At 35.7% G+C, this 27,721-nt stretch overlaps 1 protein-coding gene across 10 annotated transcripts in view; it reads left to right on the forward strand.

The window, feature by feature from the left end:
* The window catches only part of SWT1 (SWT1, RNA endoribonuclease homolog), a 107,526-nt gene that overhangs the window by 14,468 nt on the left and 65,337 nt on the right, over positions 1-27,721 (forward strand). For 7 of the 10 annotated variants that reach the window (XR_003515006.1, XR_003515005.1, XM_027565569.1 and 4 more), the window contains 7 exons: positions 2,179-2,237; positions 4,808-5,543; positions 9,432-9,491; positions 10,855-10,999; positions 11,912-12,013; positions 12,395-12,583; positions 21,226-21,319. Coding sequence is in view for 8 of the 10 variants with exons in the window: in XM_027565569.1 (XP_027421370.1) it covers positions 2,179-2,237; positions 4,808-5,543; positions 9,432-9,491; positions 10,855-10,999; positions 11,912-12,013; positions 12,395-12,583; positions 21,226-21,319 (1,385 nt within the window). In the remaining 2 variants the exon portion in view is untranslated. The remainder of the gene's footprint in view (positions 1-2,178; positions 2,238-4,807; positions 5,544-9,431; positions 9,492-10,854; positions 11,000-11,911; positions 12,014-12,394; positions 12,584-21,225; positions 21,320-27,721) is intronic. The other 3 variants (XM_027565571.1, XM_027565572.1, XM_027565573.1) reach the window with 3 other exon arrangements.

The raw sequence follows: 27,721 nt of genomic DNA on the forward strand, positions 1-27,721 counted from the left end.
GGAATTCCCTTGTATGTTATTTTTTGCTGTTTTTAATTTTTTTTTCTTTGTATTTGATTTTTGTTAGTGTGATTAGTATGTGTCTTGGTGTGTTTCTCCTAGGGTTTATCCTGCAGAGGTCTCTCTGTACTTCCCAGACTTGGGTGGCTATATCCTTTCCCATGTTAGGAAAGTTTCTGACTATAATCTCTTCGAATATTTTCTCAGACCATTTCTTTTCCCTTCTTCTTCTAGGACTCAGTATTTTGAATGTTAGTGTATTTAGTGTTGTTGCAGAGTTCTCTGGGTCTGTCTTTAATTTTTTTCAATCTTTTTTTTTTTTTAATCCTGTTCCTTGGCTGTTATTTCCACATTCTGTCTTCCATTTCACTTTTTCATTCTTCTGCCTTAGTTATTCTGCTATTGATTCCTTCTAGTGTATTTTTCATTTCGGTTATTATGTTCATCTCTGTTTATTCTTTAGTTCTTCTAAGTCTTTGTTAAACATTTCTTGTATTTTCTTGATCAGTGCCTCCATTCTATTTCTGAGTTTTGGAATCATTTTTACTATCATAAATTTTTTTTCAGGTAAGTTGTCTATTTCCTCTTCATTTGTTTGGTCTTGTAGGTTTTTATTGTGCTTGTTTCTTTCTAACTTGGGTTTTTGTCATCACATATTTTTGATGGGTGGGACTGTGCTTCTGTCTTCCTAGTTGTTTGCTCTGAGATTTGGGTTTCCCTGGTGGCTCAGAGGTAAATAATCTGCCTACAATGGAAGGGACCCAGGTTTGATCTCTGGGTTGGGAAGATCCCTGAAGAAAGGAATGGCTACCCACTCCGGTATTCTTGTCTGAAGAATCCAGTGGAGTCTGGCGGGCTACAGTCCATGGAGTCACAAAGAGTCGGACATGACTGAGCGACTTTCATTTCACTTCCAGCACTGGAGTTTGCAGGCAGTTAGGTAGAGCTACCTCTTGGTGTTGAGATGTGGACTTCCAAGAGACTTTATATTAATATAAACTCCTTACCCCTACAAGAGACGCAAATGAATATTCCCTGGAGTCTGTGGTTCTCTATTAGAACCACCAGGTTCAGCCCTCCTACCATAGGAGCTCAGGCCCATCCTCTGGGCCATGAACTGAGATCCTACAAGCCACAAAGCCACACAGAGTAACAACAACAGCAACAAAAAGTGAAATTTTAAAAACTAACACATATATTAGAAAAAATAAAGATAGAAGTAAACTAAAACATAAAAGCTAAAACATAACTGCAATAGGAAAAAAAAAGAGAAAAGAGAACAAAAGCTGGAAAAAGTCTTGGCTGTTGAAGGGCAGGGCTTAGGTGGGGGTGGGCCCTATGTTCAGGGCCCATGCTGCAGATAAAGGCCCTGGGTGGGGATGGGGTGCAGGTTGCCTAAGCTCAGCCTGGCCTGGAGGGGCTCTGGAATCCTCAGAGTACAGAGGATCAGGCCCCTGGCTTCAGCAGGCTTCCCAGGGTCGAGTAGGTTCCAGGTACATTCCCCTGATCTTCTGACCTCCGAGGGTCTCTCCCCGCTGATTCCCTTGAGGTAAGTGTGCCTCTCAAGGCCTGGGAACTGCTCTCCCTGAGCTGCTCCTCAGGGGAATCGGTCCTGTCCAGCCTCTGCCCCTTCCCCCTCGCTCCCCACTATATTCTACCCCATTGCTCGGAGGTTCCTCCTGTCCACCTGGGTGTCATGGTCACCACCAGCATCTGGTAAGTGCACTATTTGTGGCACCTTCTCTCTTTGCCATCTTGGCTCTAGCTGGTTATATGGGGTGAAGTTAGGGGTGTGCACAGACTTAGGGCTGGAAGGGTGAGGTGTTTTTCCCACCTTTCTGGTGGTAGGAACTGCGGGAGGCATGCTTAGTACCCTGCTTTTTGCTCCTGGCTCCTCACGAGTAGCAGTTTTTCGGTCTTTTTGTGTCTTTTGTCCATAATTTGCCCCACCTGAGCATGCACACAATTATTTTTAGTCTCATATAGTTTCTTTGTATTTTGTTGCTGGAGAAGAGGCCTGTCCAAGTGCAAGTGTTGCAGCAGTTACAGTAAAGGGTCCCAGGTCCCAGGCTGTCTCTAACATATTCACTAACATATAGGTATGGAAAAATACTGTCTCCCAATCTCTTTCCTCAGTTCACAATTTATATTTCCTAAGTAATACCTTTTTTCTTTCAGAAATCAGATCTTGCAGATATTCTGTACTGTAATATGAAAAGAAGACAAGAACTGAAAAGGTAAATTTTCCCTTTTTCTTGGTATATTTTTTAGCTTTGAATTGTGAGACTGAATATTTAGATTTGCAGAATCCTTTATTTTGTTTAGTACTGTTTTGTAGTCGCATATTTATAGCTAAATCACAGATATGATTTTCTTAATATTTGTATAAATTTAAGAAAAAGTTGAGTGAAATAAAAAAATCTTATCAGAATTCTATACTATGTAAATACTACTTTCAACAAAAATGTTAATTTGCATCTCAAATAATTTGATTTTGACACACCCTTACAAGATACATAACTTCATTACATACAGTAATAGAAGAGGTTATGAGGCTGATTTAATCATTTTGGATAAATTATCTTTGCATATTACCCATGAAGAGAATATGTATCTTATTGAATTGATATGGCTCTAAAACCTTGTTAATTTAACAGATTGTGGCTACAACTAGAGAACTTGGGAAATAGTAGGAATAATTAAAGGTATTATAATGCTGAGTTTTCATTATTTAATGACCATATGGACCATGGTATATAGATTGCTATGAAATATGCCACACAGGACTGTTGTGAAGAACAAATAGGAATTTTAAAATGCTCAGAAAACTAGAGGGTCCTATTAAAACTTTCTTTCATTTGTTGTTTTCCTGATTTTTCTTTACTACAGTTAATATCTTATATGATATGCTAATAAGTGCCAAACAGGGTCCTATTAAAGTTTTGTCTTATTGCTATTTATTAACAGGTAAATAAAGATAGGCAATCTTGTTGTAGAAAGAGCAAAGAAAATAAAACCAAGGGAAGACTCAGGTGAAACACCTATGGAAACTCTGAGATGTTTATAGTTTGCTCTTGCCATAATGAATTCTTTGAGAAGTCACTTATTTACGGTCTCTTTGTCCCCTGCTGGACGATAAATTAATGAGGGGTAAAGACTATACTTGATGTGTCCTCCACTGCCTCCCAGTGTCCAGCAGGATGACAGGCACTTAAAAGGCATTCAGGGGTTTACTGATATAAATTAATAGATTGTGGCTCATCAAATTTTTTCCCCTTTCTTTCTGACTACAGAGTAATATCTAGTTTTGTTGTGCAGGAAAATATTATCACCTCTAGCTATTGTTGCTTCTAGCATTCTAGTATGTTTTTTTCTGCCTTGTTTACTATGCTTATTTAAACTGTTGAGATGATCTTATATATACAGATTTATGCCATGCTTGTTTTCTGCTTAATAGTATATCAGTATATTTTGTATGTCTTTGAAAATTTTGCATAAACATCCTTTGAAATGACTATGATAGTTTATTGTATTCGGTAGAATGACATGTTTCTTAGTCATTTCCAAAATTTTAGCATTTACCTTGTACCTGACTTTTTGCTCTTACAGATAATCCTGAATTGAATATCTTATTATTTTTAGTCTATTTTTAGCTTTTTTCTCCTTAGATTTCTAAAGTGGGAATTACTAAGAAGTTAAAAGATAACATTTTTAGAATTCTTAATTATATCATCAAATTCCTTTGTGGAACTGTTATATCATTTTGCATTTCCACTGGCAACATATGAGAGGGTCCATTTAACAACCTCTTGCCAGTATTTAGTGTTATTTAACAATCTTGACTAATTTGATAGAAGAAAATGGTACATCGCAATTAGCACATCTGTGCTAGGGAAGTCAAACATTTCTCCCAAAAATGTCTATTAACCATTTCCTTTTTCTACTTCATTGGTTTTCTGTTCATGTCTTTTTCTAGAGCCTTAGTACTTTTTGATGAGATTTTTATTTACGAAGGCTAATAAGCTGTCACATTTGTAGCATATGCCATTTCCCAGTTCTTTTAGTTTTATTACTTTTTAATATACTACTGTAGTCATTTACGGGGAAGGCAATGGCAACCCACTCCAGTACTCTTGCCTGGAAAATCCCATGAATGGAGGAGGCTGGTGGGCTGCAGTTCATGGGGTCGCTGCGAGTCAGACACAACTGAGCGACTTCACTTTCACTTTTCCCTTTCATGCATTGGAGAAGGAAATGGCAACCCACTCCAGTGTTCTTGCCTGGAGAATCCCAGGGATGGCGGAGCCTGGTGGGCTGCCGTCTATGGGGTCGCACAGGGTCGGACCCGACTGAAGCGACTTAGCAGCAGCAGCAGCAGCAGCAGCAGTAGTCATTTACATTTACTGTTTCCCTTTGTGATATTTTTCCCATTGCTATTAAGTTTAAGAAGTTCTTTATTAAGAAATCTGATAAATGTTCCCTTTTTATTCTATGGTTTTTAAGTATTTAATATGAAGTATAGCAGTTATAGAAATAATAATTATTTTACACTTGAATGTTTAATCTGTTTGGGATTACATCATCTGATGTTATATAAAGCTGTAAATTTTTTTTTCCAAATAATCAGTTATTCCAACAGCATTTATTGAGTAATCCTTTCTCCTTTATTAATAATGTAGTTATTTTCTACTTTTAATGACGTTCATATCAGGCCAGTTCTTTCATTTCCTAACTAAAATGATACAGTGCAATATTATATATTATGTTTAATTTTAATGCCTACCTAATTTTCTGTGCTGCTTTACAGACTGAATGTAGAAACTGACCCTCCAAGAAAGAGACCAAAAATTGATTCTTCATCCCAAGGACTTGTTACACTCCAGGAAACATCATATTCAAATAATAATCAGATTATTTCACAGAGTCCTTCTTCAAATGGAACTAAGAAAGATATAAGTAAATGTGTAGATTTTCAAGTTAAAGATATTAAATTGGCAAATGTTAAGAGTAAGCTGGACCATGGAATTAAAAACTTTAGCTGTCCTAAGGTGGCCAAAGATGTGAAACCAAAAGCTGAAGGCCAGACAAGTGAAAAAAAAAGCCCTCATTTACTTGCTCAGAGGGAGAAGATGAAGGAATTCAAGAAAGAAAGGTCCAATAAATTTAGAGACAGTTCTGAAAAATGTGCTTCGGAGAAATGCAAGAGAATCCAACTTTCTCAGGATTGTAATTCCAGCAAGATAATTAAGGAACCCTTTGAATCTAGGAGAAGGATTAATTTCAAAATCCTGGTAAAATCCCGCAATACCCTCCAAAATCTTGTACAAGAAAATGTGTTCAGTTCAGGTTCTAACAAGTTAAAGACTAAACAGGAGAAAAAAGAATGTCCAGAAGGCACTCAGTTTTCATTAAAGTTTACAAGGCACAGAAGTGAATATTTATTTTCAGATTCCACATATAAGCAGACTGTTCATGAGTGGGAAGGAGCATATCATGAGCATCAAGAAATTAATGATATAAGTTCTGGTGAAAACCTAACCCAGGTAAGGTAGTGCAAAATGAATACAGACCTTAGTAAAGAGTTCAAATATAGTTAGGTTTGAGTTGTTTCTGTTATAGATAATGATCGTAAAAGGCAGATTCTGTTTAGTCAGGAAGATATGTTGGTTCTTTTATTTTACTCTGTAAATTCCAACTTCCTTAAGAAACTATCCTGGCAACTCTCAGGGACCCAAAATAGAAGGGATTATGTAAAAATACAGAAGAAGCAGTTATAGATAGTCCTATCAGAGAAGTACTATGACAGTTTTCTCTAACTCCAGGTACGACAGTTCCAGGGTTAGTATTCCAAATAGCTGCTCCTTTAACAAATTATTCTTTTGGGTGCCCTGTATGCCAGGTACCACAATCACAGTCATCATTTTCAAAGACTTTCTTATATGAGGAGGTACAGAAACAGCCACCTCGAGTCTGACAAATACTTAATCACCTTATATGGGAACACATAGCAGGGGATTAACATGGCCTTGGATGGATTAATTCAGTAAGATTTACTGGAGGGGATAACATGTAAACTGAGAACTAAAGACTGAATAGGAGTTATTCAGGTGAAGACAAGGTGGAGTGAGATGGGAGAAGCAGGAATGTTCCAGATAGAGGGAACTATGTATACAGAGATCTAGGCTAGAAAGCTTGGCACATCTATTTTTGCTTCTAAATTATGCAGTAAATCAGCATTTGTGGACTAATTTGAAAACCTAATTCTGATAGCCTTGTTTCTATGGCAAATAAAATTATTTATCTTTAGGAGAACTTTTAGAACTTTGGAACTTTAGAAGCTCTGAAATTTAGAGACTGCTTATAAACAGCAGTGGTGGAGCTTACCTCTTTTTAGGAATCAAGATTATAGAGTGTTATATAAGATACTTCCTTTGAAAAATGGAGGGATTGTAACCAAGGAGGCCAAAAGAGCTTGAGAAAGAGTACTCTTTTTCACTGAACTTGAAGGGGTCCAAAGAAGGAAAGAATTGAGTTTGTTCTTTTTATTGCTTTCTTAAAGAAAAGTTTCCATTTTCTTCTTGTGCTGTATAACCAATTCTCTAGAGTAGAATGCAAGAAAGGAATCTGAGTTTTCCAGTATGTTCACTGAACATCTTTGTATCATTGTTTGGTATTCCCCTGGTGCTGTATATCTAAGGAACAGTATGAGATGTACCTTACACACTTTTTTGCTCTCTGTTTAGAATTATTACAAAAACCAAATGAGGTACATAGCATGAATATAAGTTGTAGGGGAAGCAATTTTTGCATGATTACTTTTCAATTATTGGAATTAAAACTCTTTATATTCCTTTGATAGAAGTCTTATCTGACTGAAAGTCATTTAGACACAGGAGAAGCAAGTAAATACTGTTCTTATCTTGAATATGTTATCGTTAACATTATTAGTGACAGTAGCTAATCATTTCAATATTATATTTGTTTTCCTCATAAATTCCTCAATGGATAATTGTCTTCCTGAAATAATGAGTTTACAAAGAAGTAATTGTGTTTTTTTGTATTCAGTGATCCTGTTATGCTTTCCTAGAAGAAAGTGACTTCTTTTTTTCCCTAGGCTTATAGTTCTTTGTTACCCTTTTCAGTCTGCATTCTCCCCTCACCGTTGTGAACTAATGTTCTAGAGATTTATTGTTTATAGGCCACTTTTATAAATGGTATCCCACTTAATTCTTATGAGTCTCTGGGGTAGAAATTCATCAGTTTATCTAAATGTTAATTAAAGGTACCTATTATGTATTAGGCATTTAGAGTTTGAATAAGATGCTTTTACCCTCAAGAAGTTCCCAGAGAGGTAAATGTTCAGATACAGTGAAGATAATATTAACGCCTTGGGAATTTGGCTGGTGTTAGTATAAATTTGGAAGTGAGTTAAGGAAGGGCTCATTAAGATATTCTTAAGAGATTCTCTTAAGCTTGGAGATTCTTAAGCTTGGTGTTGAAAAGCGTGTAGAGCAAAGAATGGAAGTGTTGTCCTGCCGGGGAAATGATCGGTTGTGTAGTGGCCCAGAGTTGTGAAATGGCATGGACGAGCATACGTGAGCACTTACACTGTTCAGTTTGACTTGAGATGTGTTGAGAATCTATATGAGAGGAAGTTGGAGAGGAAGCCAGGGTCTAGGTAATGGATTCTTTTATCTCTTCTGGGAAAGACTGTTTTTCATGTTGTAGATAGGACAGAGCCACTGAATAATCAGGTTTTTAGTTTGGAATCACTCCAGCAAATAAAGCCATTTATACCATCATTGGTGTTACTCCCTTTTGTCATCTCCAGGGAAGGCTTTATCCCAATCCATGGACTTAATAAAACATGGAAGGGGGAAGGCAAAGTTAAATGCCCTCTAAGACCTTCTTTTATAATAAGGATTTGAAGTTGATAGAAAGTTTTTTGAAATCACTAAAAGTGACTTGTCAAAGAGAGTGAAGGGTAGTAGTGATCCAAGTAAAAGAATGAAAAGACTTTGAATGTCAGAAGTTGCAGGAAGTTCTATAATAATCTCTAGCTTGGTTGGCACTCCTTAGCTGAAGAGACTCTAAAGTTCTAGTGAGATTTGAAGTCAGGTGGAGAAAGCATTATAGAACCCAGGGTCATGGGAGAGTACGGCTGTAATGGGCCTACGTGTGTGATGTGCGTGGTATTGTATTGTGTGAAGATTGATACTGGAAAGTTAGGGTAGAAGCTCAATTCCCAAAGCAACATAGGATATACTTTTTTAAAGAGAGTCTGCAGTTTATATCCAGCTTCTTATAAAATACATGTGTGTTTGGTGTTATCGTGGAGAATTCTTAGAAGATGATTTGGTTTAGTAGAGGCTTAGTCAAGTTCCTTGTCACCTGTATGTAGGATTGGGTAAGTCTCAGCCGCTCACCGGAAGTGCCAGGGAAAAACTGAAATTAGAGAGATCAGTCTTTGCTGGGAGACAAAAAATAAAACACCCATACATTTTCAGTCTTTCCCGCCCTCAGCCATACACTAATCTTCAAGTTTCTTTTGTTGTTTTGTCATGTCACTTTTAGAAATGGTTTGTTTACTCATGGATGAAAATTTCCCACCACCAAGGCCCAGTATTCTTTTTATCTTTGCCATGGTTACTTCTGTTTCTTAAGGTGGCATGTTTTGTTCTTAGAATATGAGTATTTTTAGGGAGGCATGTATATGAATGAGTCAATCTTAATTTCTACTATGTTTCATGACTTAATAGAAGGAAACTTTTCTATTCTAGGGACAGTTTTTCATCTGGGGCAGTTTTGCCTCTTAGTGGGTATTTGGCAACTGATTTGATGGAGATTTTTTTTTTTTCAGTTCATTGTTTTTCTTTTTATTGCATTTATTGAAGTATGTACCCCCAAACAACGTAGCTTACTGGGATGTAAACTGAAATATAGATAATTTTCTCTTCAACTCCATTTACATCAAATTCTGTCTCTGTTATAACACTGAAATTGCTTGGGCAAAGGGATGGAGACATTTTTGATTGTCAAGGATGGGAGGGAGGTAGGTATCTAGTGAGTAAAGGGAAGAGATACTTCTAAACATCCTACAGTGCGGAGAACAACCCCAAATGCTTTGTGTTTTATTTAAAGAAGACTTTAAAACCGTGTTGATTGCTTTTTATTTGTGACAGTGATACTTTGGTGTCTTCTGGATCAGTGCCCCTTGATAGAAGAAAGGTTTCTCACCTCTGCTCTAAAGTTAGATTCTGCTTTAATTTCTTTACATTATAATACATTAGGGAACTACCCTGAAGTGAGAAGAGTATTAACCCCACAAACAAAGAATCATCTGATCCCGAATGTCAGTAGTGCCATAGCTGAAAAACCTTATTCTAGGTGTATGCTTCTTAACTAATTAATAAAATTACTTTTCATTTCAGAGTTTTGAAGCACCATGTTCTTCAGTGTCACTTGAAAGTATTCAAGATACAGATCAAGAGGTTACTGATATATTTGTTTACTGTCAATATTTTTAATGACATTAAGACAGGGGATTTCTATTTTAATAAAAAATAATGACGATAAAAACTTTTATAGTATGAAAATAACACTGATGTCTGTACTTAATTCAGTATATAAGTATTTATGAAGTCCTGAAAAATTCTTTGGAAAAGTATTTCCATTTATTCAATCACCTTTTGGCCTTTTTTTTCTAATCAGCTAATTTGTTTTGAATAAAAAGTGTGGAGCCTACACTCACAATATTAATTTTAATTTAATGTTATGTTTTTGCATGCTTATGCCTCAGCTTGCCAAAATACAGTATAATATTAATATTTTTGCCTCATTTTTCTAATTAGCAATAAGATGAAAGTGTTCAGTGAAAATGAAAACACATACATATTTATTTTTTGCCTGTTGCTTCATTTCTCAGCTAGAATCTTCTGGTCAAACCTAATAGAAGTATTGCAAGTAATTTTATGTTCCCTGCTTCTAAATTAAAATTAGATTCACAGAACACTTTGGGTTTTTCTATTTAAAGGAAACTTTAAAACCATGTTGATTGCTTTTTATTTGTGACAGTCAGTTATATTTTTATGTCTTCTGGGTCTGTGCCCCTTGATAGAAAAAAGATTTTTCACCTCTGCTCTAAAATTAGGCTATACTTTAATTTCTTTACATTATAATACATCAGGGAACTACTTCCCTGAAATGAAGAGTATAAAGATCTGGATTTCAGTTTCTGATAGTTAATTAACAATCTTAGAAATTAGGAAGAGTGCTGATCATCCAGACAAAAACATACTTGGCTCTTAAAGTACTTTGAAGTGAGAATGGAAATGAGAATTAACTTATTTCAGAGAATTAACTTATTATCTCTTATATATTAGACCCTATGTGAGGTTTTTCATGTTATTTCACTTAATCCTTACAAAAAGTATTAAAAGGATACAAATATTTACCATTCCTATTGTGCAGATAAACTGAGACCCATGGTGGTTAAATAATTCGCCTAAGGTTGTAGTAAGAAAAAGAGAAGAGCCATTTTATTTTTTTTAAAGAGCTTAAAAAATTTTTTTTTGACTATGGTTGATTTGCAATGTTATGTTAGTTTCAGGTGTATAGCAAAGTTGATTTAGTTATAGATATACATATATCTTCTATTTCAAATTCTTTTCCTGTAAACCTTGTAAATGTTTATAAATCTGTGGGGTTTTTTTACCATGTGGCTTCCATATTTTTGTAAAATTTTTGCTTTCCACAGACTATCTCATATTAAGTGAATTAAGAATTAATTGCTTTCTTATTAATCTGAAGAGAAAATAATTCAAAATATTGTTTTGCGGGTCTTTTGCAATTTAGATGCAGATAGTAGAAGAGCTTCATGCTGCTCGTGTGGGAAAAAGCATGGATTTACCTGTGGTTCCACCTTCAGGAGAGTTAATGAGTATGGAAATTGACGTGGTAGAAGATGATATACATTCCTCTGCTGGTATACCCTTTATGTGTATGACTGTGTTTGCGATCTCCTGTGTTTTCTCAATGTTCAATTTTTATAATATTTAGGTGAAAGTGTTAAAATGTGCTCATTTGAAATAATAAAATATGCTATATTTCTTTCAGCTATAGGAATCAGGTCTAAGATTTGTGTTATCATTTGCTTTATGTATCTCACATTATTAGGCAGTTAGAAATATTTTCTTTCTTTTTTTTTGCCTAAGGACAGTAATCAGAATTATGAGTAGTCCGTTATTCTTGCTCTTAATCATAAATTTTAACAGTTTCAAGTTTGTAAAACACTGATCAGAAACAATGCAGTTTTCTCAAAGGTATTCATGAATTTCTTACTTATATAGTAAAACTGTGATTATTCTTACTCCTGGGAGAACAAAATGATAGATACCCTCCAGAGTATGCTAGTATACAGTTTTGAATTGCATTTATAAAAATAGTAATGCTGCTACATTATGTTCATGTTGCACTTTCCAATTTATTGTTTATCTGTGAATCAGTTCACCTGTTCCTAATATGACCCTAAGAAGTAATAATACTAGTATTATTAGATTTCTTTCTTTTATACATATTTATCTTTTCAGTGTTATTTCACAATATATTAAGATTAGCTTATCATTCCTAACTGGATAACTACCAGTGATAGAGTACAGGGTTCAACAACATAATTACTGCTGTCATAAGTTAGTTTATGATTTAAAAATCTACCCAAAAGTAATATGCAATATTCTACTGGTGGATAATTAATCATTGATTACTGTTCTTTCTCTTAAGAATTGGAGTAAATGTGTTTTTGTTGTTTAAAGGATTGCCTTAAGAATGCTGTCAGAGTTCTATGATAACAAAGTTTTATTTATTATACAAGTGTGTTACAAATGTCAATTCTCACTTTGCTTTTTTCCCCTAGCAAATGCTGCTTCAGACAAAAAGCTTCTAATTGTTATTGACACAAATATTCTGATGAATCATCTCAAATTTGTTAGACTTTTAAAGACAAGAGAAATCCCAGGTATTTATAAAACATACTGACTGATTCTGATTTTCTTATTTAACATTGCTGTGAAGTTTTTACTCCCCATAAACTTACTTTTGTTTGGATATGTTGTTAAGCACAAGCGTGCACAGCATAATCAGCTTAAGTAAAAAGGGGAATAAAAAAGAGCCTTTACTGGTTAATCTAGCTTCTAAACTTATTCTTCTTTGATCTCCTGTAGTATTTATTTTTGTAATGTTCTTTTGACATTTGTATCTGTTTTAAGTTCCTATTTTTATGTATTATCTCTTCATTTAGATTGTGAATTTCTTTAAAACTTTTAATTCTCCTACAGCAGGTCAATTTAGTAGCTTAATACATATTTGTTGACTTATAAGAAATCTTTTTATTTTTTAGGCTTTGACAGTCTTGTGTTAATAATTCCCTGGGTGGTTGTACAAGAGCTGGATCGTATGAAGGCAGGAAAATTACTGAAACATGCCCAGCACAAAGCTATACCTGCAGTTCATTTCATCAATGACAGTCTCAGAAATCAAGATAGAAAGCTATGGGGTCAGTCAATACAACTTGCATCTCAAAAACTTTGTAAGTGTTGTTCTCTCAGGGTGTTCCCTGATTAAGATTTGTTTGGATGCTGACTCATTATTGCAGGGAAATGGTGCAAAACTTAAAACAATACTATAAGTATTGCATTATGAAATGGCAGGACATGGTGATGTTTTGGACTGTTCTATTAGGCTTGTTTTGGAGGTCTTTGATATTTTCTGTTTCTCCTAGACCTTATTGGGAAGGTCTGTGATTTCACAGATAGTGACTATGTAGTTCTGTATGCATAGTTGTCGGTATTACAATACTTGAATCTTTTTTTAAAATACCTTGCTGAGTGATGAGGCCCGTAAGTGATCTGTGTTTCTAATCATCTGCGTGCTCAGTTGCTTCAGTTGTGTCTGACTCTGTGCGACCCTGTGAAACTGTAGCCTGCCGTGGGATTCTCCAGGCAAGAATACTGGAGTGAGTTGCCATGCCCTCCTCCAGGGATCTTCCCCACCCAGGGATTGAACCTGTGTCTCCTGCCTTGCAAGTGGATTCGTTTAATTGCTGAGCTACCAGGGAAGCCCCTAATCACCACTACATGCAGTTAATATAATACAGAGAAAGGTCTTGTTTTCCTCTGGTTTGTCAGAACCTATAATAAGGAAGTTTTTTTATAATCAGTTCAGTTCAGTCACCCAGTCGTGTCCGACTCTTTGCGACCCCATGAATTGCAGCATGCCAGGCCTCCCTGTCCATCACCAACTCCTGGAGTTCACTCAAACTCACGTTCATTGAGTCGGTGATGCCATCCAGCCACTCATCCTCTGTCGTCCCCTTTTCCTCCTGCCCCCAATCCCTCCCAGCATCAGGGTTTTTTCCAGTGAGTCAACTCTTCGCATGAGGTGGCCAAAGGACTGGAGTTTCAGCTTTAGCATCATTCCTTCCAAAGACCACCCAGGACTGATCTCCTTTAGAATGGACAGGTTGGATCTCCTTGCAGTCCATGGGACTCTCAAGAGTCTTCTCCAACACCACAGTTCAAAAGCATCAAGTCTTCGGTGCTCAGCTTTCTTCACAGTCCAACTCTCACATCCATACATGACCACTGGAAAAACCATAGCCTTGCCTAGACAGACCTTTGTTGGCAAAGTAATGTCTCTGCTTTTGAATATGCTATCTAGGTTGGTCATAACTTTCCTTCCAAGGAGTAAGCGTCTTTTAATTTCATGGCTGCAGTCACCATCTGCAGAGATTTTGGAGCCCCAAAAAATAAAGTCTGACACTGTTTCCACTGTTTCCCCATCTATTTCCCATGAAGTGATGGGACCGGATGCCATGATCTTCGTTTTCTGAATGTTGAGCTTTAAGCCAACGTTTTCACTCTCCTCTTTCACCTTCATCAAGAGGCTTTTTAGTTCCTCTTCACTTTCTGCCATAAGGGTGGTGTCATCTGCACATCTGAGGTTATTGATATTTCTCCCGGCAATCTTGATTCCAGCCTGTGTGTCTTCCAGTCCAGCGTTTCTCATGATGTACTCTGCATAGAAGTTAAATAAGCAGGGTGATTTTTTATAATAGAGATCTATAGCTTTTCTCTTGATTTGTTTCCATATTAGTTTGTTGGGTTTTTTTTTTTTTTTTAGACATTTAAAAATTAGTCTTAGAACCAAAGTGTGTTCTTCATGTTTTGTGTAACTATTTGGTAAAAAAAAATCTTTGTAAAGCAATATAGTTGCCTCTGAAGAGTTTATATTTACATTTAGAGGATATATTTCATTCTTTAAAAACTTTATTCCCAACTCAGAATTATTTGTATATGTAGATGTGTTTTATTTTAAATATCATGAATTTATGTTGTTTGCAAGATGAGTCTAATTATATTAATCCTGAGAAGGCTTTTGGCACAGCTGTTTAGTCCTACATCTTTGAAGAAAAAGGGCCTCTACAATTAATTCCCTTATTTATTCCCTTTACAAATAATTATTAGCTCTTAGTATATTCCAGTACAATGCTTATGCATTTTGAGTAGGAACGTCATGTGAAGTTTAAGAGCTTTTAAAGGAAACCACTAAAAAAAAATCATTTATTAGAGTTAAGAAAATACTAAAATATTTTAACACATTATATTAAATTGAATGTTTTACTTTTTTTTTTTTTTACTTTCTATTATGAAAAACTTCAAATATAGAAGTAGGTAGAATAATACTATGAATCCCTGTGTGCTTTTCACTCATTTTCAATGATTCTCAACATTTTGGCGACAATTTCTTTCATTCCTTTTCTCTCATTTCCTTTTCACCTTTTCTCCCAACTCCTGAAACTCCTGTTGTACTTTGGTATATAGTGCTAACAGATGGGACTTTTTTTTTTCCTTTTTTTTTTTTTTAAATTTTATTTTATTTTTAAACTTTACATAATTGTATTAGTTTTGCCAAATATCAAAATGAATCTGCCACAGGTATACATGTGTTTCCCATCCTGAACCCTCCTCCCTCCTCCCTCCCCATACCATCCCTCTGGGTCGCAGATAGGACTTTTTAAAAAAACAACCACACTATAACAAAACCTCTGTCTAAACCATCATTTCAGTAAACCTCCAATCCTTAAGAAGAGGTGAGAATTTTTTTTACTCGTAATTTTTTTCCTTGTTAGTTGATAAAAATTACATTTTAGTGTATAATTGTATAGATGATGATAGTAATAGACAACACTGGTATGGCCGTTATTCTCCAGACCCTTTTCTAAGTGCTTTACAGCTAATATCTCATTCAAAACTTAGGGTACTTGTGGACCATTTTCTTATTAGACCTATTCTGCTGATGAGGAAATTGAGACATAGAGATGTTAAGAACTTGTCCTAGATGGAATATCTATTCCTTCAATAGATTGAGTTTGAGACTTATTTTAGAAGAACTAATAGATATTTTGGCCACATTTATTATTTATAGATACTTGATATGTGTCTTTTGACTTTTTAATTTTTATGTGCTTCTTTTGATGCTTTTACTTCTTCAGTCTATGCTTTTAGGATTATTAAGGAGGATAAATCATAGTAGTGGTCTCAAACTTCTGTGCTGCTTCAGTTTCTGGGCCTTCCTGGAAAGCCATACTTCCCTTTAATGCTTCAATTTGATACTATCTGGTCTTAATTTTGCTAAATTGTGCTTTTAGTTACAAGGTTGTAGATTAGTCTTTATAGATTATTTGTGTAATTGTCTTTGTCAGATAAATCCTTTATATATCATTGTTATCTGTCAAAGTGATTGTTTGAAACATTGTTTATATAAAATCTAATGCACTTAATATATTTATTCTGTTGATAATGATTTTATGATCTCCTTTAGAAATATCCTTAGTCATTTTTATCATAGTAAAATTATATTTTACATTCTAATGATGAATTGAAACTTATAAAAAATTTAATTCAGGATTTTTGAATAAAATTAAAATACTTGTTTGGAGAAAAGCAAGAACAAAACAGTCTTTAATTATGCTTTGCATCTGTCGAGTACATTTGCCACTAACTCTAATAATTGCGTATGTAGATGTATTATTTTGTTTTATGTAATCATTGAGTATTATAACTGTATTTTTTTAGACAGGAATTTTCCATCAAAAAAAGAAAAATGCCACAAATTGAATGAAAATAGTCTGTTATTAATAAATAGACTTAGTTGAACATAATTTTAGTGTTGTCCTTACTCTTTTCAAAATTGTACTTATTTAATATAGTATGCATTACGATGAGAATAGGATTTGAAATCTGATTGACCTGAGTTTTTTGAGCTGACCTGGAGAAAGTTAAACGTGAGGAAACTGAGTAAATAAAATGGGGGGAAATGACCCCCGGCTGAAAATATGGTCTGAAGATTGGTTGAGCTAATTGTATTAAAGTGCTTAATGGTTTAATGTTTGGAATAAGTGGTAAGTCTTGTGAGTCCTCTTACATGAGAAAGTTATACAGGTGGTTTAGAAAAACTAAATTTCCCTAATGGACAAAGATTATTAATAGGTAATTCACAAAAGAAGAAATACATCTAGTCAGCCTTTTTTGTTCAAGGTAAATATTTTCCTGTTTACTGTTTTAAATATTGTTAACTGCTTATGTGTAAAAATTTTTAGTTTATATTTTTTGCATTTTCCCTTTTTATTTTTATTGTTCCTAAATTTAGAATGATACTTCTTCCCAGCACTTGATAGGAACACAGCACTCAGTGCATAGGGAATATGAATTAGTAACTTTTAAGAGAGCAATTTATCAGTGTTTATACAAAGCCTATGGAGATGATTTGTCTTTCTTGCAATTATTCTAAAGAAATAATCAGAGGTCAGTGATTTATATAATTAGTGTTCATCATAGCATGATTTATACAGCGAAAAATTTGAAACAGTCTTGACAGTTGGAGATGTTACATATAATCCTGTAGCCAAATGAGAGAATACTAATTTTGAAAAATGTTATCATGTGATATTAAACAGAATAATATTTAAAAGAATATAAACTACAATCCTAAATTTCTTAGATTAATTCAGGCAAAGAAAGACAAATATCATGTGTCACTTACATATGTAAGCTAAAAAGTAATACCAAAAACCATCTAGAAATTTGTCTCACAGTTCTGAAGACTGGAAGTCTGGAATCAGGGTGTTAGCAGGATTATTTCCTTCTGACATCTATCAGAGAAACATCTGTTCCAGACTGCCTTCTTGGCTTGTAAATGGCCATTTTCTCCTTATTGCTCTTCATATCCTCTTCTCTCTACTCATGTCTGGTTCCAGATTTCCCCTGTTTAGTTAGAATATCAGTCCTATTGGGTTAGTTCAGTTCAGTCGCTCAGTGTGTCCAACTCTTTGTGACCCCATGAACCACAGCACGCCAGGCCTCCCTGTCCATCACCAACTCCCGGAGACCACCCAGACCCATGTCCGTTGAGTCAGTGATGCCATCCAACCATCTCATCCTTTGTTGTCCCCTTCTCCTCCTGCCCTCAATCTTTCCCAGCATCAGGGTCCTTTCAAATGAATCAGCTCTTCTCATCAGGTGGCCAAAGTATTGGAGTTTCAGCTTCAACAGCAGTCCTTCCAATGAACACCCGGGACTGATCTCCTTTAGGATGGACTTGTTGAATCTCCTTGCAGTCCAAAGGACTCTCAAGAGTCTTCTCCAACACCACAGTTCAAAAGCATCAATTCTTCGGCACTCAGCTTTCTTTATAGTCCAACTCTCACATCCATACATGACCACTGGAAAAACCATAGCCTTGACTAGATGGACCTTTGTTAGCAAAGTAATGTTTCTGCTTTTTAATATGCTGTCTAGGTTGGTCATAATGTTCCTTCCAAGGAGTAAGTGTCTTTTAATTTCAAGGCTGCAGTCACCATCTGTGCTGATTTTGGAGCCCAGAAAAATAAAGTCAGCCACTGTTACCACATCTATTTGCCATGAAGTGATGGGACCGGATGCCATGATCTTCGTTTTCTGACTGTTGAGCTTTAAGCCAACGTTTTCACTCTCCTCTTTCACTTTCATCAAGAGGCTCTCTAGTTCTTCTTCACTTTCTGCCATAAGGGTGGTATCATCTGCATATCTGAGGTTATTGATATTTCTCCCGGCAATCTTGATTCCAGCTTGTGCTTCCTCCAGCCCAGCGTTTCTCATGATGTACTCTGCATCAGTTCAGTTCAGTTCAGTCGCTCAGTCGTGTCCGACTCTGCGACCCCATGAATCGCAGCACACCAGGCCTCCCTGTCCATCACCAACTTCCGGAGTTCACTCAAACTTACGTCTGTCGAGTTGGTGATGCCATCCAGCCATCTCATCCTCTGTCGTCCCCTTCTCCTCCTGCCCCCAATCCCTACTCTGCATATATAAGTTAAATAAGCAGGGTGACAGTATGCAGCCTTGATGTTCTCCTTTTCCTATTTGGAACCAGTCTGTTGTTCCATGTCCAGTTCTAACTGTTGCTTCCTGACCTGCATACAGATTTCTCAAGAGGCAGGTCAAGTGGTCTGGTATTCCCGTCTCTTTCAGAATTTTCCACAGTTTATTGTTATCCATGCAGTCAAAGGCTTTGGCATAGTCAGTAAAGCAGAAATAGATGTTTTTCTGGAACTCTCTTGCTTTTTCAGTGCTCCAGCGGATGTTGGCAATTTGATCTCTGGTTCCTCTGCCTTTTCTAAAAACAGCTTGAACATCTGGAAGTTCACGGTTCATGTATTGCTGAAGCCTGGCTTGGAGAATTTTAAGCATCACTTTACTAGCATGTGAGATGAGTGCAATTGTGGGGTAGTTTGAGCATTCTTTGGCAGTGCCTTTCTTTGGGATTGGAATGAAAACTGACATTTTCCAGTCCTGTGGCCACTGCTGAGTTTTCCAAATTTGCTGGTATATTGAGTGCAGCACTTTCACAGCATCATCTTTCAGGATTTGAAATAGCTCAACTGGAATTCCATCACCTCCACTAGCTTTGTTCGTAGTGATGCTTTCTAAGGCCCACTTGGATGTCTGGCTCTAGGTGAGTGATCACACCATCGTAATTATCTGGGTTGTGAAGATCTTTTTTGTACAGTTCTTCTGTGTATTCTTGCCACGTCTTCTTAATATCTTCTGCTTCTGTTAGGTCTCTACCATTTCTGTCCTTTTTTGAGCCCATCTTTGCATGAAATGTTCCCTTGGTATCTCTAATTTTCTTGAAGAGATCTTTAGTCTTTCCCGTTCTCTTGTTTTCCTCTGTTTCTTTGCGTTGATCGCTGACACTAATGAACTCATTTTAACTTGCAAAACACCAAAAATAGGATTTAAAAGAGTATAGATTACAATCCCAAGTTCCTTAGATTGTGCATATATACTTAGAGATATATTGAGCTGATGAAATTATGAGATATTTTAGTTTTCTTTATATTTTCGGAATTTTTCAGATTTTCTATAATTATTTATTTTTATTTTTAGGTAAAAATAAGGTTATCTGATACCTGCTACACCAGACATTTGTTCCATCATTTTTATATTTTCTTTTATTACATTTTTGTTGAATCATTACTTGCAGGATATTTGTATTAGACACTGTTCTAACTGTTGAGGCTGCAGCAGTGAATGAGACATACAAAGCCTGCTGTTGAGAAACTTTAATTCTATTACTATGCTAAATATCATATTAACTGTAATTTATACAGTTAAGCAATTTGCCCATTATTGCATGTCCAGTAAGTGGGAAAGCAAGAATTCAAACCCAGGTTATCTGGTTCCAGTGTCTTTGTTCATTTTTGAACAGTTCCTGAGCAAGTACTCAAAAATATTTTTTGGTAAAAATATTTATGAATATTCTTATAATTTTAGGTATACCTTCTGGGCCTGTGTATTCTATAAAAAAGTGACAGAACAAGTAATCATGAACTTTGATACCTTTAGAGCAGTGTACTTACTGTATGCTCTAAACCTCCTTTGATTGGTCAAATTGAGTTGCTAAAGTTAACCACTGATTTTGAGCTGCCCATTTTGCATTATTGTGATATTTACTTTGTGAGCTAAAAGCAGGAAAATTGGCTGTTGTAATATATGTCTGTCTGGCTTACTGGTTGTCTGATTAAAGAACTGAATCGTATGTCTCTCAGGTTCATGCTATGAGATCAGTTGAGTTTTGTCTAGACTTCGCCAAGAGATCATGAGGCCCCAAAGAGTTTGTCTTTTGACAAGCATAGGGACCTGGTGCAGCTTAGACCTTAGAAAAATGTTTATTGCATGTGTGAATGAGTTTTCTAATTTGAAAGTTTAGAGGAATCAGTGATATAGGCTAAAAGTTGAGGGGAGAAAAAGGTTATAATCTGGGAAAAAAGTTAAGGCTCACTGGGCAGCATGTCTTGACTTTTAGTGTGTAAGAGACTTGCCAAGGGCTTAAATCAGTCTTTGGATCCAGGCTTCAAAGATTCTTATCCATAAATGGGTCTGGGGTGTGGTGCTTCTTTCTATATTATTAATAAGTACCCCAGGGATTTCTGAGGCAGGTAGTGTAAGGACTTATAAAAATGATATCTTTAGTCCTCTTTCTACATATTACATTCTTTTCATACACACACACAACTTATTACATGCTCTAAGACTTGGAGAATACCAGAGGACACTATATCAGCTACATACTAACATTTGTTAGAAATTAGTTTTTGTATTCTCTTCCTAGTGCCCATGTTGTCTTCTTCTGTACATCTCTCTCTAAATGTTATTGCTTAGAGGTTAAGAAAAAGCAGACACATGAAAGTGGTTCTGTTGCTGGTAGAACAATTGCTGATTATTTTACTGACCTCTTTTAAGTTAATATGAAACAAAATATAATCATATAATTTGCTTAAAATCTCTTAAGTGACTGAACTGAGACTAGAATTCATAGCTTTTGGTTTCTAGTATGGCATTTTAACCTACTGATCACATTTCTTTCCTTCGGGTTTATTAATAGGCATATTCTCTTCTGTTTTAGTAAACTGTCAATTTAATAAACTATCAGTTAATTAAACCCATAAATATATGAATTCTAGATCCAGAATTTTCAGGTCATTGTTTTTGTTGTGTTTTATCTTCCTCCTCTTATTTAAAAAGTTTTCTTTGTTTTAGATGATTCAATTTGTAAATATGGCCTAAATTGTTTATACAGTTCCCAGATTTTGAGTGTGCTTATTGATTGTTGCTTTTGCTGAATTCGCAGATGGATTGAGTGATGAGAACAATGATGATCGTGTATTAAAATGCTGTCTTCAGTACCAAGAACTATTCCCTTGTTCTCTTGTTATTTTGTGCACGTGAGTTTCATATTCATTTTACTTTTTTTTAAAATAGCAATTTCTATTAAAGAATTTTTAAAAATCATACTGTAATGACCATACCAAGGATCAAAAACATATATAATATTCTAAATCTCCCAGTAAATATATTCAGTTATATCTCACATTCTTATAATGTGCAAACTATAGAGGAATGAGATTTGAATCTCATGAAGTTTCATTTCAACTTAAGTTATATGATATTCAGAAAACTTTTGAAAAAGCAAGGGAGAGTCAATTTAATATCCCAGTAAAATAGTTCGAAATGAAAATCTACATTTTGGTTATGAGGCAGGAGGGTTAATTAATTTATTTGTTGGGAAAGGCTAATGTATGTTGCAGTTATATCCTGAGTGCCTGTAACAGAGTTAGAGTTGAAATTCTGGGTCTACCACTTACCAGCTTTGTGACCTTGGAAAGCTGCTTAATGTTTCTTTATGTGTTTCCTTATGTGTGAAGCATAGGGAGAATAATAATACCTGCATTTATGAGGATATTGTGAGTAATCAGAAAAAGTATGCATATATGACTTGGAAGAGTGCCTCATACATAAAATTATCTCAGTAAGAGTTTTTCCTCCTTCTCCTGTCCTCATTCCATTCCATTCCTCCATTCCCAACTAATATATTAATAAGTTAGTTCTAAGGTAAATGTAGCAAATTTTATTTGCCAAACTGTATTTATCATGTATGAGAAAAGGCTCTATAGGAACTGGTAAGAGCAATTTTAATTTGTAGTTTTAGTCTGAATTGTATTCACTTCAGAATGGGGTTTTTAGAGTTTCATGATCATGCCAAAATTCTCTGAAATGAAGTGATTATGGAAATGAATAGCTCTTAGATTTTTCTTGTAAGAGGCTTGCCAATTATCATTTTAGCTGTGTTCAAAGATAAAGTTATTTTTTTTTTATTTTAAAAGAAACAGATTTCTATCTCTACCTTCATGTGTCCTATTAATCTAGGACATAATATATCATCCTGGAGTTTGTTGAAGGCTGAAATAGATTTAGTAATATGTTAATGGTTTTGAATTTGAGATAAGCTAAAATTGAGAGAGAATTGTTATTTTTTTGTTCCACTTAGAATGAAAATTAAATTGGTGAGATTTAATCAATTCTCCATTATTTCTGCAGTCACTGTTCTGGAATGAACAGATGTTAACAGTTTTTAATGAAATGAAAGTTTGTGGTCAAACTTTTACCTCTGGCATTGTCATGTTCCAGACAAGCCTTTTTTGTTTTTTCCGTTAAGTGTGATAATCATACTTACTGTGTAAGTCAGACATACTTAATGTGAGGATATATTTTTACTACTTTAAGGGATGATGAGATGATTAACATTAATATTAATAATGGCAGTGATAAGAGAAACCATCTATAAATACTACAAACTGTATCTCATTCTAAGTGCTTTACTCACATTTTTAATCTTAAGTATGTGCCAGCAACGTCCAGTTAGTATTTCCAGTCCACATCTCTCTTCTAAACTCTAGACTAATATATTCATCTACTTATTTGATATCTGTTTGGATGTCTCATAGACATCTGAAACCTGCCCTCTCCAAAAATGAACTCCTAATCTTTCCTTCTAAACTGTTCTCCATTTGAATAAAAAAAGGCCATCTTCTACCCATTTTGCTAAAGCCAGAAACCTTGGAGACATTTTTTATTTCTGCCTTTCCTTTATTATCTTTAGTCAGGCAAATACTGACTCTGCCACCATCCTATGTCAAGTGATGTTATTTTTCCTCTTCCTTTTCTTCTCTAAGATCCATTATGCTCTCTACTTCCATATTCTCCTTCATTTATTTTTCAAAAAAATAATGATGGTATTTTTAACTTTTAAAAAGTTTTGTTATGAAGAATTTCAACAACATTCAAAGTGAAGAAGAGTTAATAAACTCCTAAGTACCCAGCTACAATAATTATCAAGTTTCTACAATTCTGCTGCTAAGTCACGTCAGTCGTGTCCGACTCTGTGCAACCCCATAGATGGCAGCCCACCAGGCTCCGCCATCCCTGGGATCCTCCAGGCAAGAACACTGGAGTGGGTTGCCATTTCCTTCTCCAATGCATGAAAGTGAAAAGTGAAAGTGAAGTCGCTCAGTCATGTCCAACTCAGTGACCCCATGGACTGAAGCCTACCAGGCTCCTCCATCCATGGGATTTTCCAGGCAAGAGTACTGGAGTGGGGTACCATTGCCTTCTCCAGTTCTATTACCTTATTATTTCCATCTACTCCCTGTCTTACGATATGATACAGTTCTTTTTATATTGAGGGAAGCTGTATAATGTTAAAAGGCCCAAATCTTAACTACACAGTGTGACAATGGATACTCTGGTTGTAGCCCCACATCCCTCTTGATACATAGAACACTTCCATTATCCCAGAAAATGTGCTTATGCCCGTTTTGTGCCCTTTTTCTAGTTTCTTAAGGTGGAAGCTAAGATAATTTATTTGAGACTTCTGTAAATTTCCCTTTAAGCACTGCCTTAGCTGCTTTTCACAAATTTTGATACATTTTTTAAAATTCAATTTAATATGCTTTATAATTTGAATTCCTGGTGGTCCGGTCTAGTGGTTAAGACTCAGTGCTTTCCCTGTTGGGGCTGGGGTTTGATCCCTTGTAGGGGAGCTAATCCTGCAAGCCATGGTGCAGCCAAAAAATAAATTAAAGAAAATAATGTTTTATAATTTCCCTCATGATTTCCTTTTGACCCACAGGTTTTTTTAGATATTTGGTGCAGTTAACTCCAAATATTTGCAAATTTTCCAGTATCTTCTTGTTATTGATTATACTTCAATTGTTATATGACTTGAGAACATAATTTACATGATTTCTGTTCCTTTAAATTCGTTAAACGTGGTTTTATGCCCATGAATAAAATCTTGGTGAATGTTTTATGTGCTCTTAAGAAGAATTTATTCTGCTCTTGTGGGTCGAGTATTCTATAAATTTCATATAGGCCAAGTTTGTTGATAGTGTTGTTTAGGTCTTCTGTAACCTTAGTATTAATAATCTGTCTACTTATTTTATGATTACTGAGAGAAGAGTCTTAAATTTCCCAACTGTAATTTACTGGTTTGTTTGCTTCTCCTTTCCATTCTGTTTGTTTTACTTCATGAATTATGAAGCTCTGTTGTCAAGAGGCATACACATTTAGGATAGTCTTCTTGGAGAACTGACACCTTTCTCACTATCTAATCACTGTCTTTGTTCCTGATAATATTCCTGATTCTGAAGTGTCCTTTGTTTAATATTAATATTACTATTCCAGTGTTGTTTGCTTTGTATTTATAATATATATATTTTTCATCCATTTACTTTTAACCTATCTATATATTAAAGTATTTTGTAGATAGCATATAATTGATACTTTCCTTTTTTCCATTCTGACAATTTCTGTCTGATGAATTTCTACTATTCACATTTAATTGGTTGGATCAGAATCTACCATTTTGCTAATTATTTTTTATTTGTTCAGGTATTCTTTTCTTCCTTTTCCTCCCCCCACCCCCCTTGGATTAACTATGGTGCCATTTTATCTCCATTATTGACTTTGTACCTTTTTGAAAAAAACTTTATAATGGTTGCCTTAGTGTTTATAATATACATCTTTACTTGATCAAAGTCTGTCTTTAAATAACACTATGTTGCTTCATGTGTAGTATAAGTATTTTAATGTGCTTTGAATTTCTCCCCCATCCATTTTGCTATCATTATTACATATTTTACTTTTACAGAAACAATAGCACAGTACTTTGTAATGTTTTTGCTTCACTCATTTGTCATTTAAAGGAATTAAAAATAAGAAAGTGAATGTTTTTACCTTGCATTCCATTTTTAGCATTCTTTATTTCTTTTTCTGAATCCAAGTTTCTGTCTGGTGCCAGATTTCTGGTCATATTCCTTTTGCCTAAACAACTTTGACATGTGTGAGTATGTTGGCAGTGAATTTTCTGGTTTTGTTTGTCTGATAGTGTGTTTATTTCTCATTTATTTCTGAAGTATATTTTTACTGGATATGCAATTCTTGATTGATTTGTTTTTTCTGTTTCTTTGAGTATTTTAAAGGTATCACTGCATTTTCTTCTAACTTGTTTGATTTCTGATGAGAGGTCTGCTGTAAATATTTTCTTCCTCTGTGTGTAATGTTCTTTTGGTCTTTTTTTTCCCCCTCTCATTGCTTTCAAGATTTTTTGTCTTTTTTTTTTTTTTTTTAGTAGTTTGTTTTTAGCATTCTTTAGCAGATATACCCACTCCAGTGTTCTTGCCTGGAGAATCCCAGGGATGGGGGAGCGTGGTGGGCTACCATCTATGGGGTTGCACAGAGTTGGACACGACTGAAGTGACTTAGCAGCAGCAGCAGATGTACCACGTGTTTGTGTGTATGTTTGTGATCCAAGCATGCATGCTCAGTTGCTCAGACATGTCCAACCCCTCGTGACACTGTGGATTGTAGCCTGCCTGGTTCCTCTGTCCATGGGATTTTCCAGGCAAGAATACTGGAGTGAGTTGCCATTTCCTCCTCCAGGGTATCTTCCCAACCCAGGGGTTGAACCTGTGTCTCCTGCATTGACATGTGGATTCTTTACCACTGAGCCACCTGGGAAACCTGTATGCTTGTGGTAGAGGAGAGGAAATTATCCTGCTTGATGTTCTCTGAGCTTCTTGGATCTGTGGTTTGGTGTTCATTTTTTAGTTTTGGAAAATTCTCAGCCATTATCTCTTTAAATATTTAATATTCCTTCTGCCCCATTCCCTCTTTTTCCTTCTGGTATTACAGAATTATTAATACATTGTAGTAGTCAGCCTCCAAGATGATTCCAGTGATTCCTTGCCTCTTGGTATCTTTTTGTTTTTGTTTCTTGGCTGCACTGTACCACTTGCAGGATCTTAGTTACCCAGTCAGGAATCAAACCCAGGCCCTCTGCAATGGAAGTGCAGAGTCCTCACCACTGGACCACCAGGGGATTCCTGTTCCTCTTAGTATTAATTCCCTTGTGTAGTCCTCTCCTACGTTGTACCAGGGTTGATCGTCTGTGTGACAGATAGCATGCATCAGAAGTGATGGTATGTCACTTCTAAGATTAGTTTATGAAAGATTGGCACTTCCTTTTTGGGCAAACTCTTGTTTCTTTCTCTTAGATCAGTTGTTCTGGGGAAGCAAACTCCATGCTGTGAATAGCTCTGTGGAGATGCCCATGTGGTAAGAAACTGAAGCTGCAAGCCAAAAGCCAGTGAAGGGCTAAGCCCTACCAATAGCTACATGAATGAGCACCAATTAAATCATGAGGTGACACCGGGGAAAATCTCAACTTTGTGAGATACCCTGAGCCAGAATCTTTCAGTCAAGCTGCTCACAGATTCCTCACTTTTAGAAACTGTGTGAGATAATAAATGTTTTTTTCACACTACTAAGTTTTGGGGATAAAGAGTTACACACCCAATAGACAACTAATACATGCCTATATATTTGACTATTTGATATTGTCCAACAGCTCTTATATATATTTTTTTTTAACATTTTCTTCTCTTTTGTTTCAGTTTGGATAATTTATTTTGACCTGTCTTAATGTTTGGTCTTTCCTCACCTGTGTTGAGTCTACTGAGGAGCTTGTTGAAGGCATTTTTAATTTCTGTCTGGTTTTACATGCTGTTCACCTTTTCTGTTGGGCTTCCCAGGTGGCACTAATGGTAAAGAACCCGCATGCCAAAGCAAGAGCTGCAAGAGATGTGGGTTCGATCCCTGGGTGGGGAAGATCCCTTGAAGAAGGGCTTGGCAACCTGCTCCTGTATTCTTGCCTGGAGAGTCCCATGGACAGAGGAGCCTGGTGGGCTACAGTGCGTAAGGTGACAAAGAGTCGGACACGACTGAAGAGACTTAGCACGCATGCATTCACCTTTTCCATTAGAGCCTTTAACACAAATCTAAATTCTTTAAAATTTCCTGTCAGATAGCTTCAATGTCTGTGTCATATTTGAATCTGGTTCTATTGATTGCCATGTCTCTTGGAAGTATATTGCTTTTTTTCTGGGTTGAATTTATATGCAGATTTTAAGACTCAACTCTGTGATTTCCTCCCTTCTTCAGTTTCCCCTTAACTGTCCATATGTTTTGGCCCGCGGTACCTAACATTGCCTTCTGACATTTTAAGCCGCAAAGGCTCTGACTTTCTGCCCGAAAGCATTGATGAGTTGGGGAATACCCTCAGGCAAAAAGATAGAAAAGTGTGCTCTTAACCTTTGCAGTGTCTGTGTCTTGAGTGTACATTCCCCTCCACCTTCTACCTTCATTTTATTGCTCTTTAGTGCCTTCAAATAGATTTTGCCTTTTTTGTTGTTTTTGGTCTAGGTTTTCTAATTCTGTCTATGGGAAGT

Source organism: Bos indicus x Bos taurus, chromosome 16 (genome assembly GCF_003369695.1).
Source record: "Bos indicus x Bos taurus breed Angus x Brahman F1 hybrid chromosome 16, Bos_hybrid_MaternalHap_v2.0, whole genome shotgun sequence".
NCBI classification, from domain to species: Eukaryota; Metazoa; Chordata; class Mammalia; order Artiodactyla; family Bovidae; genus Bos; species Bos indicus x Bos taurus.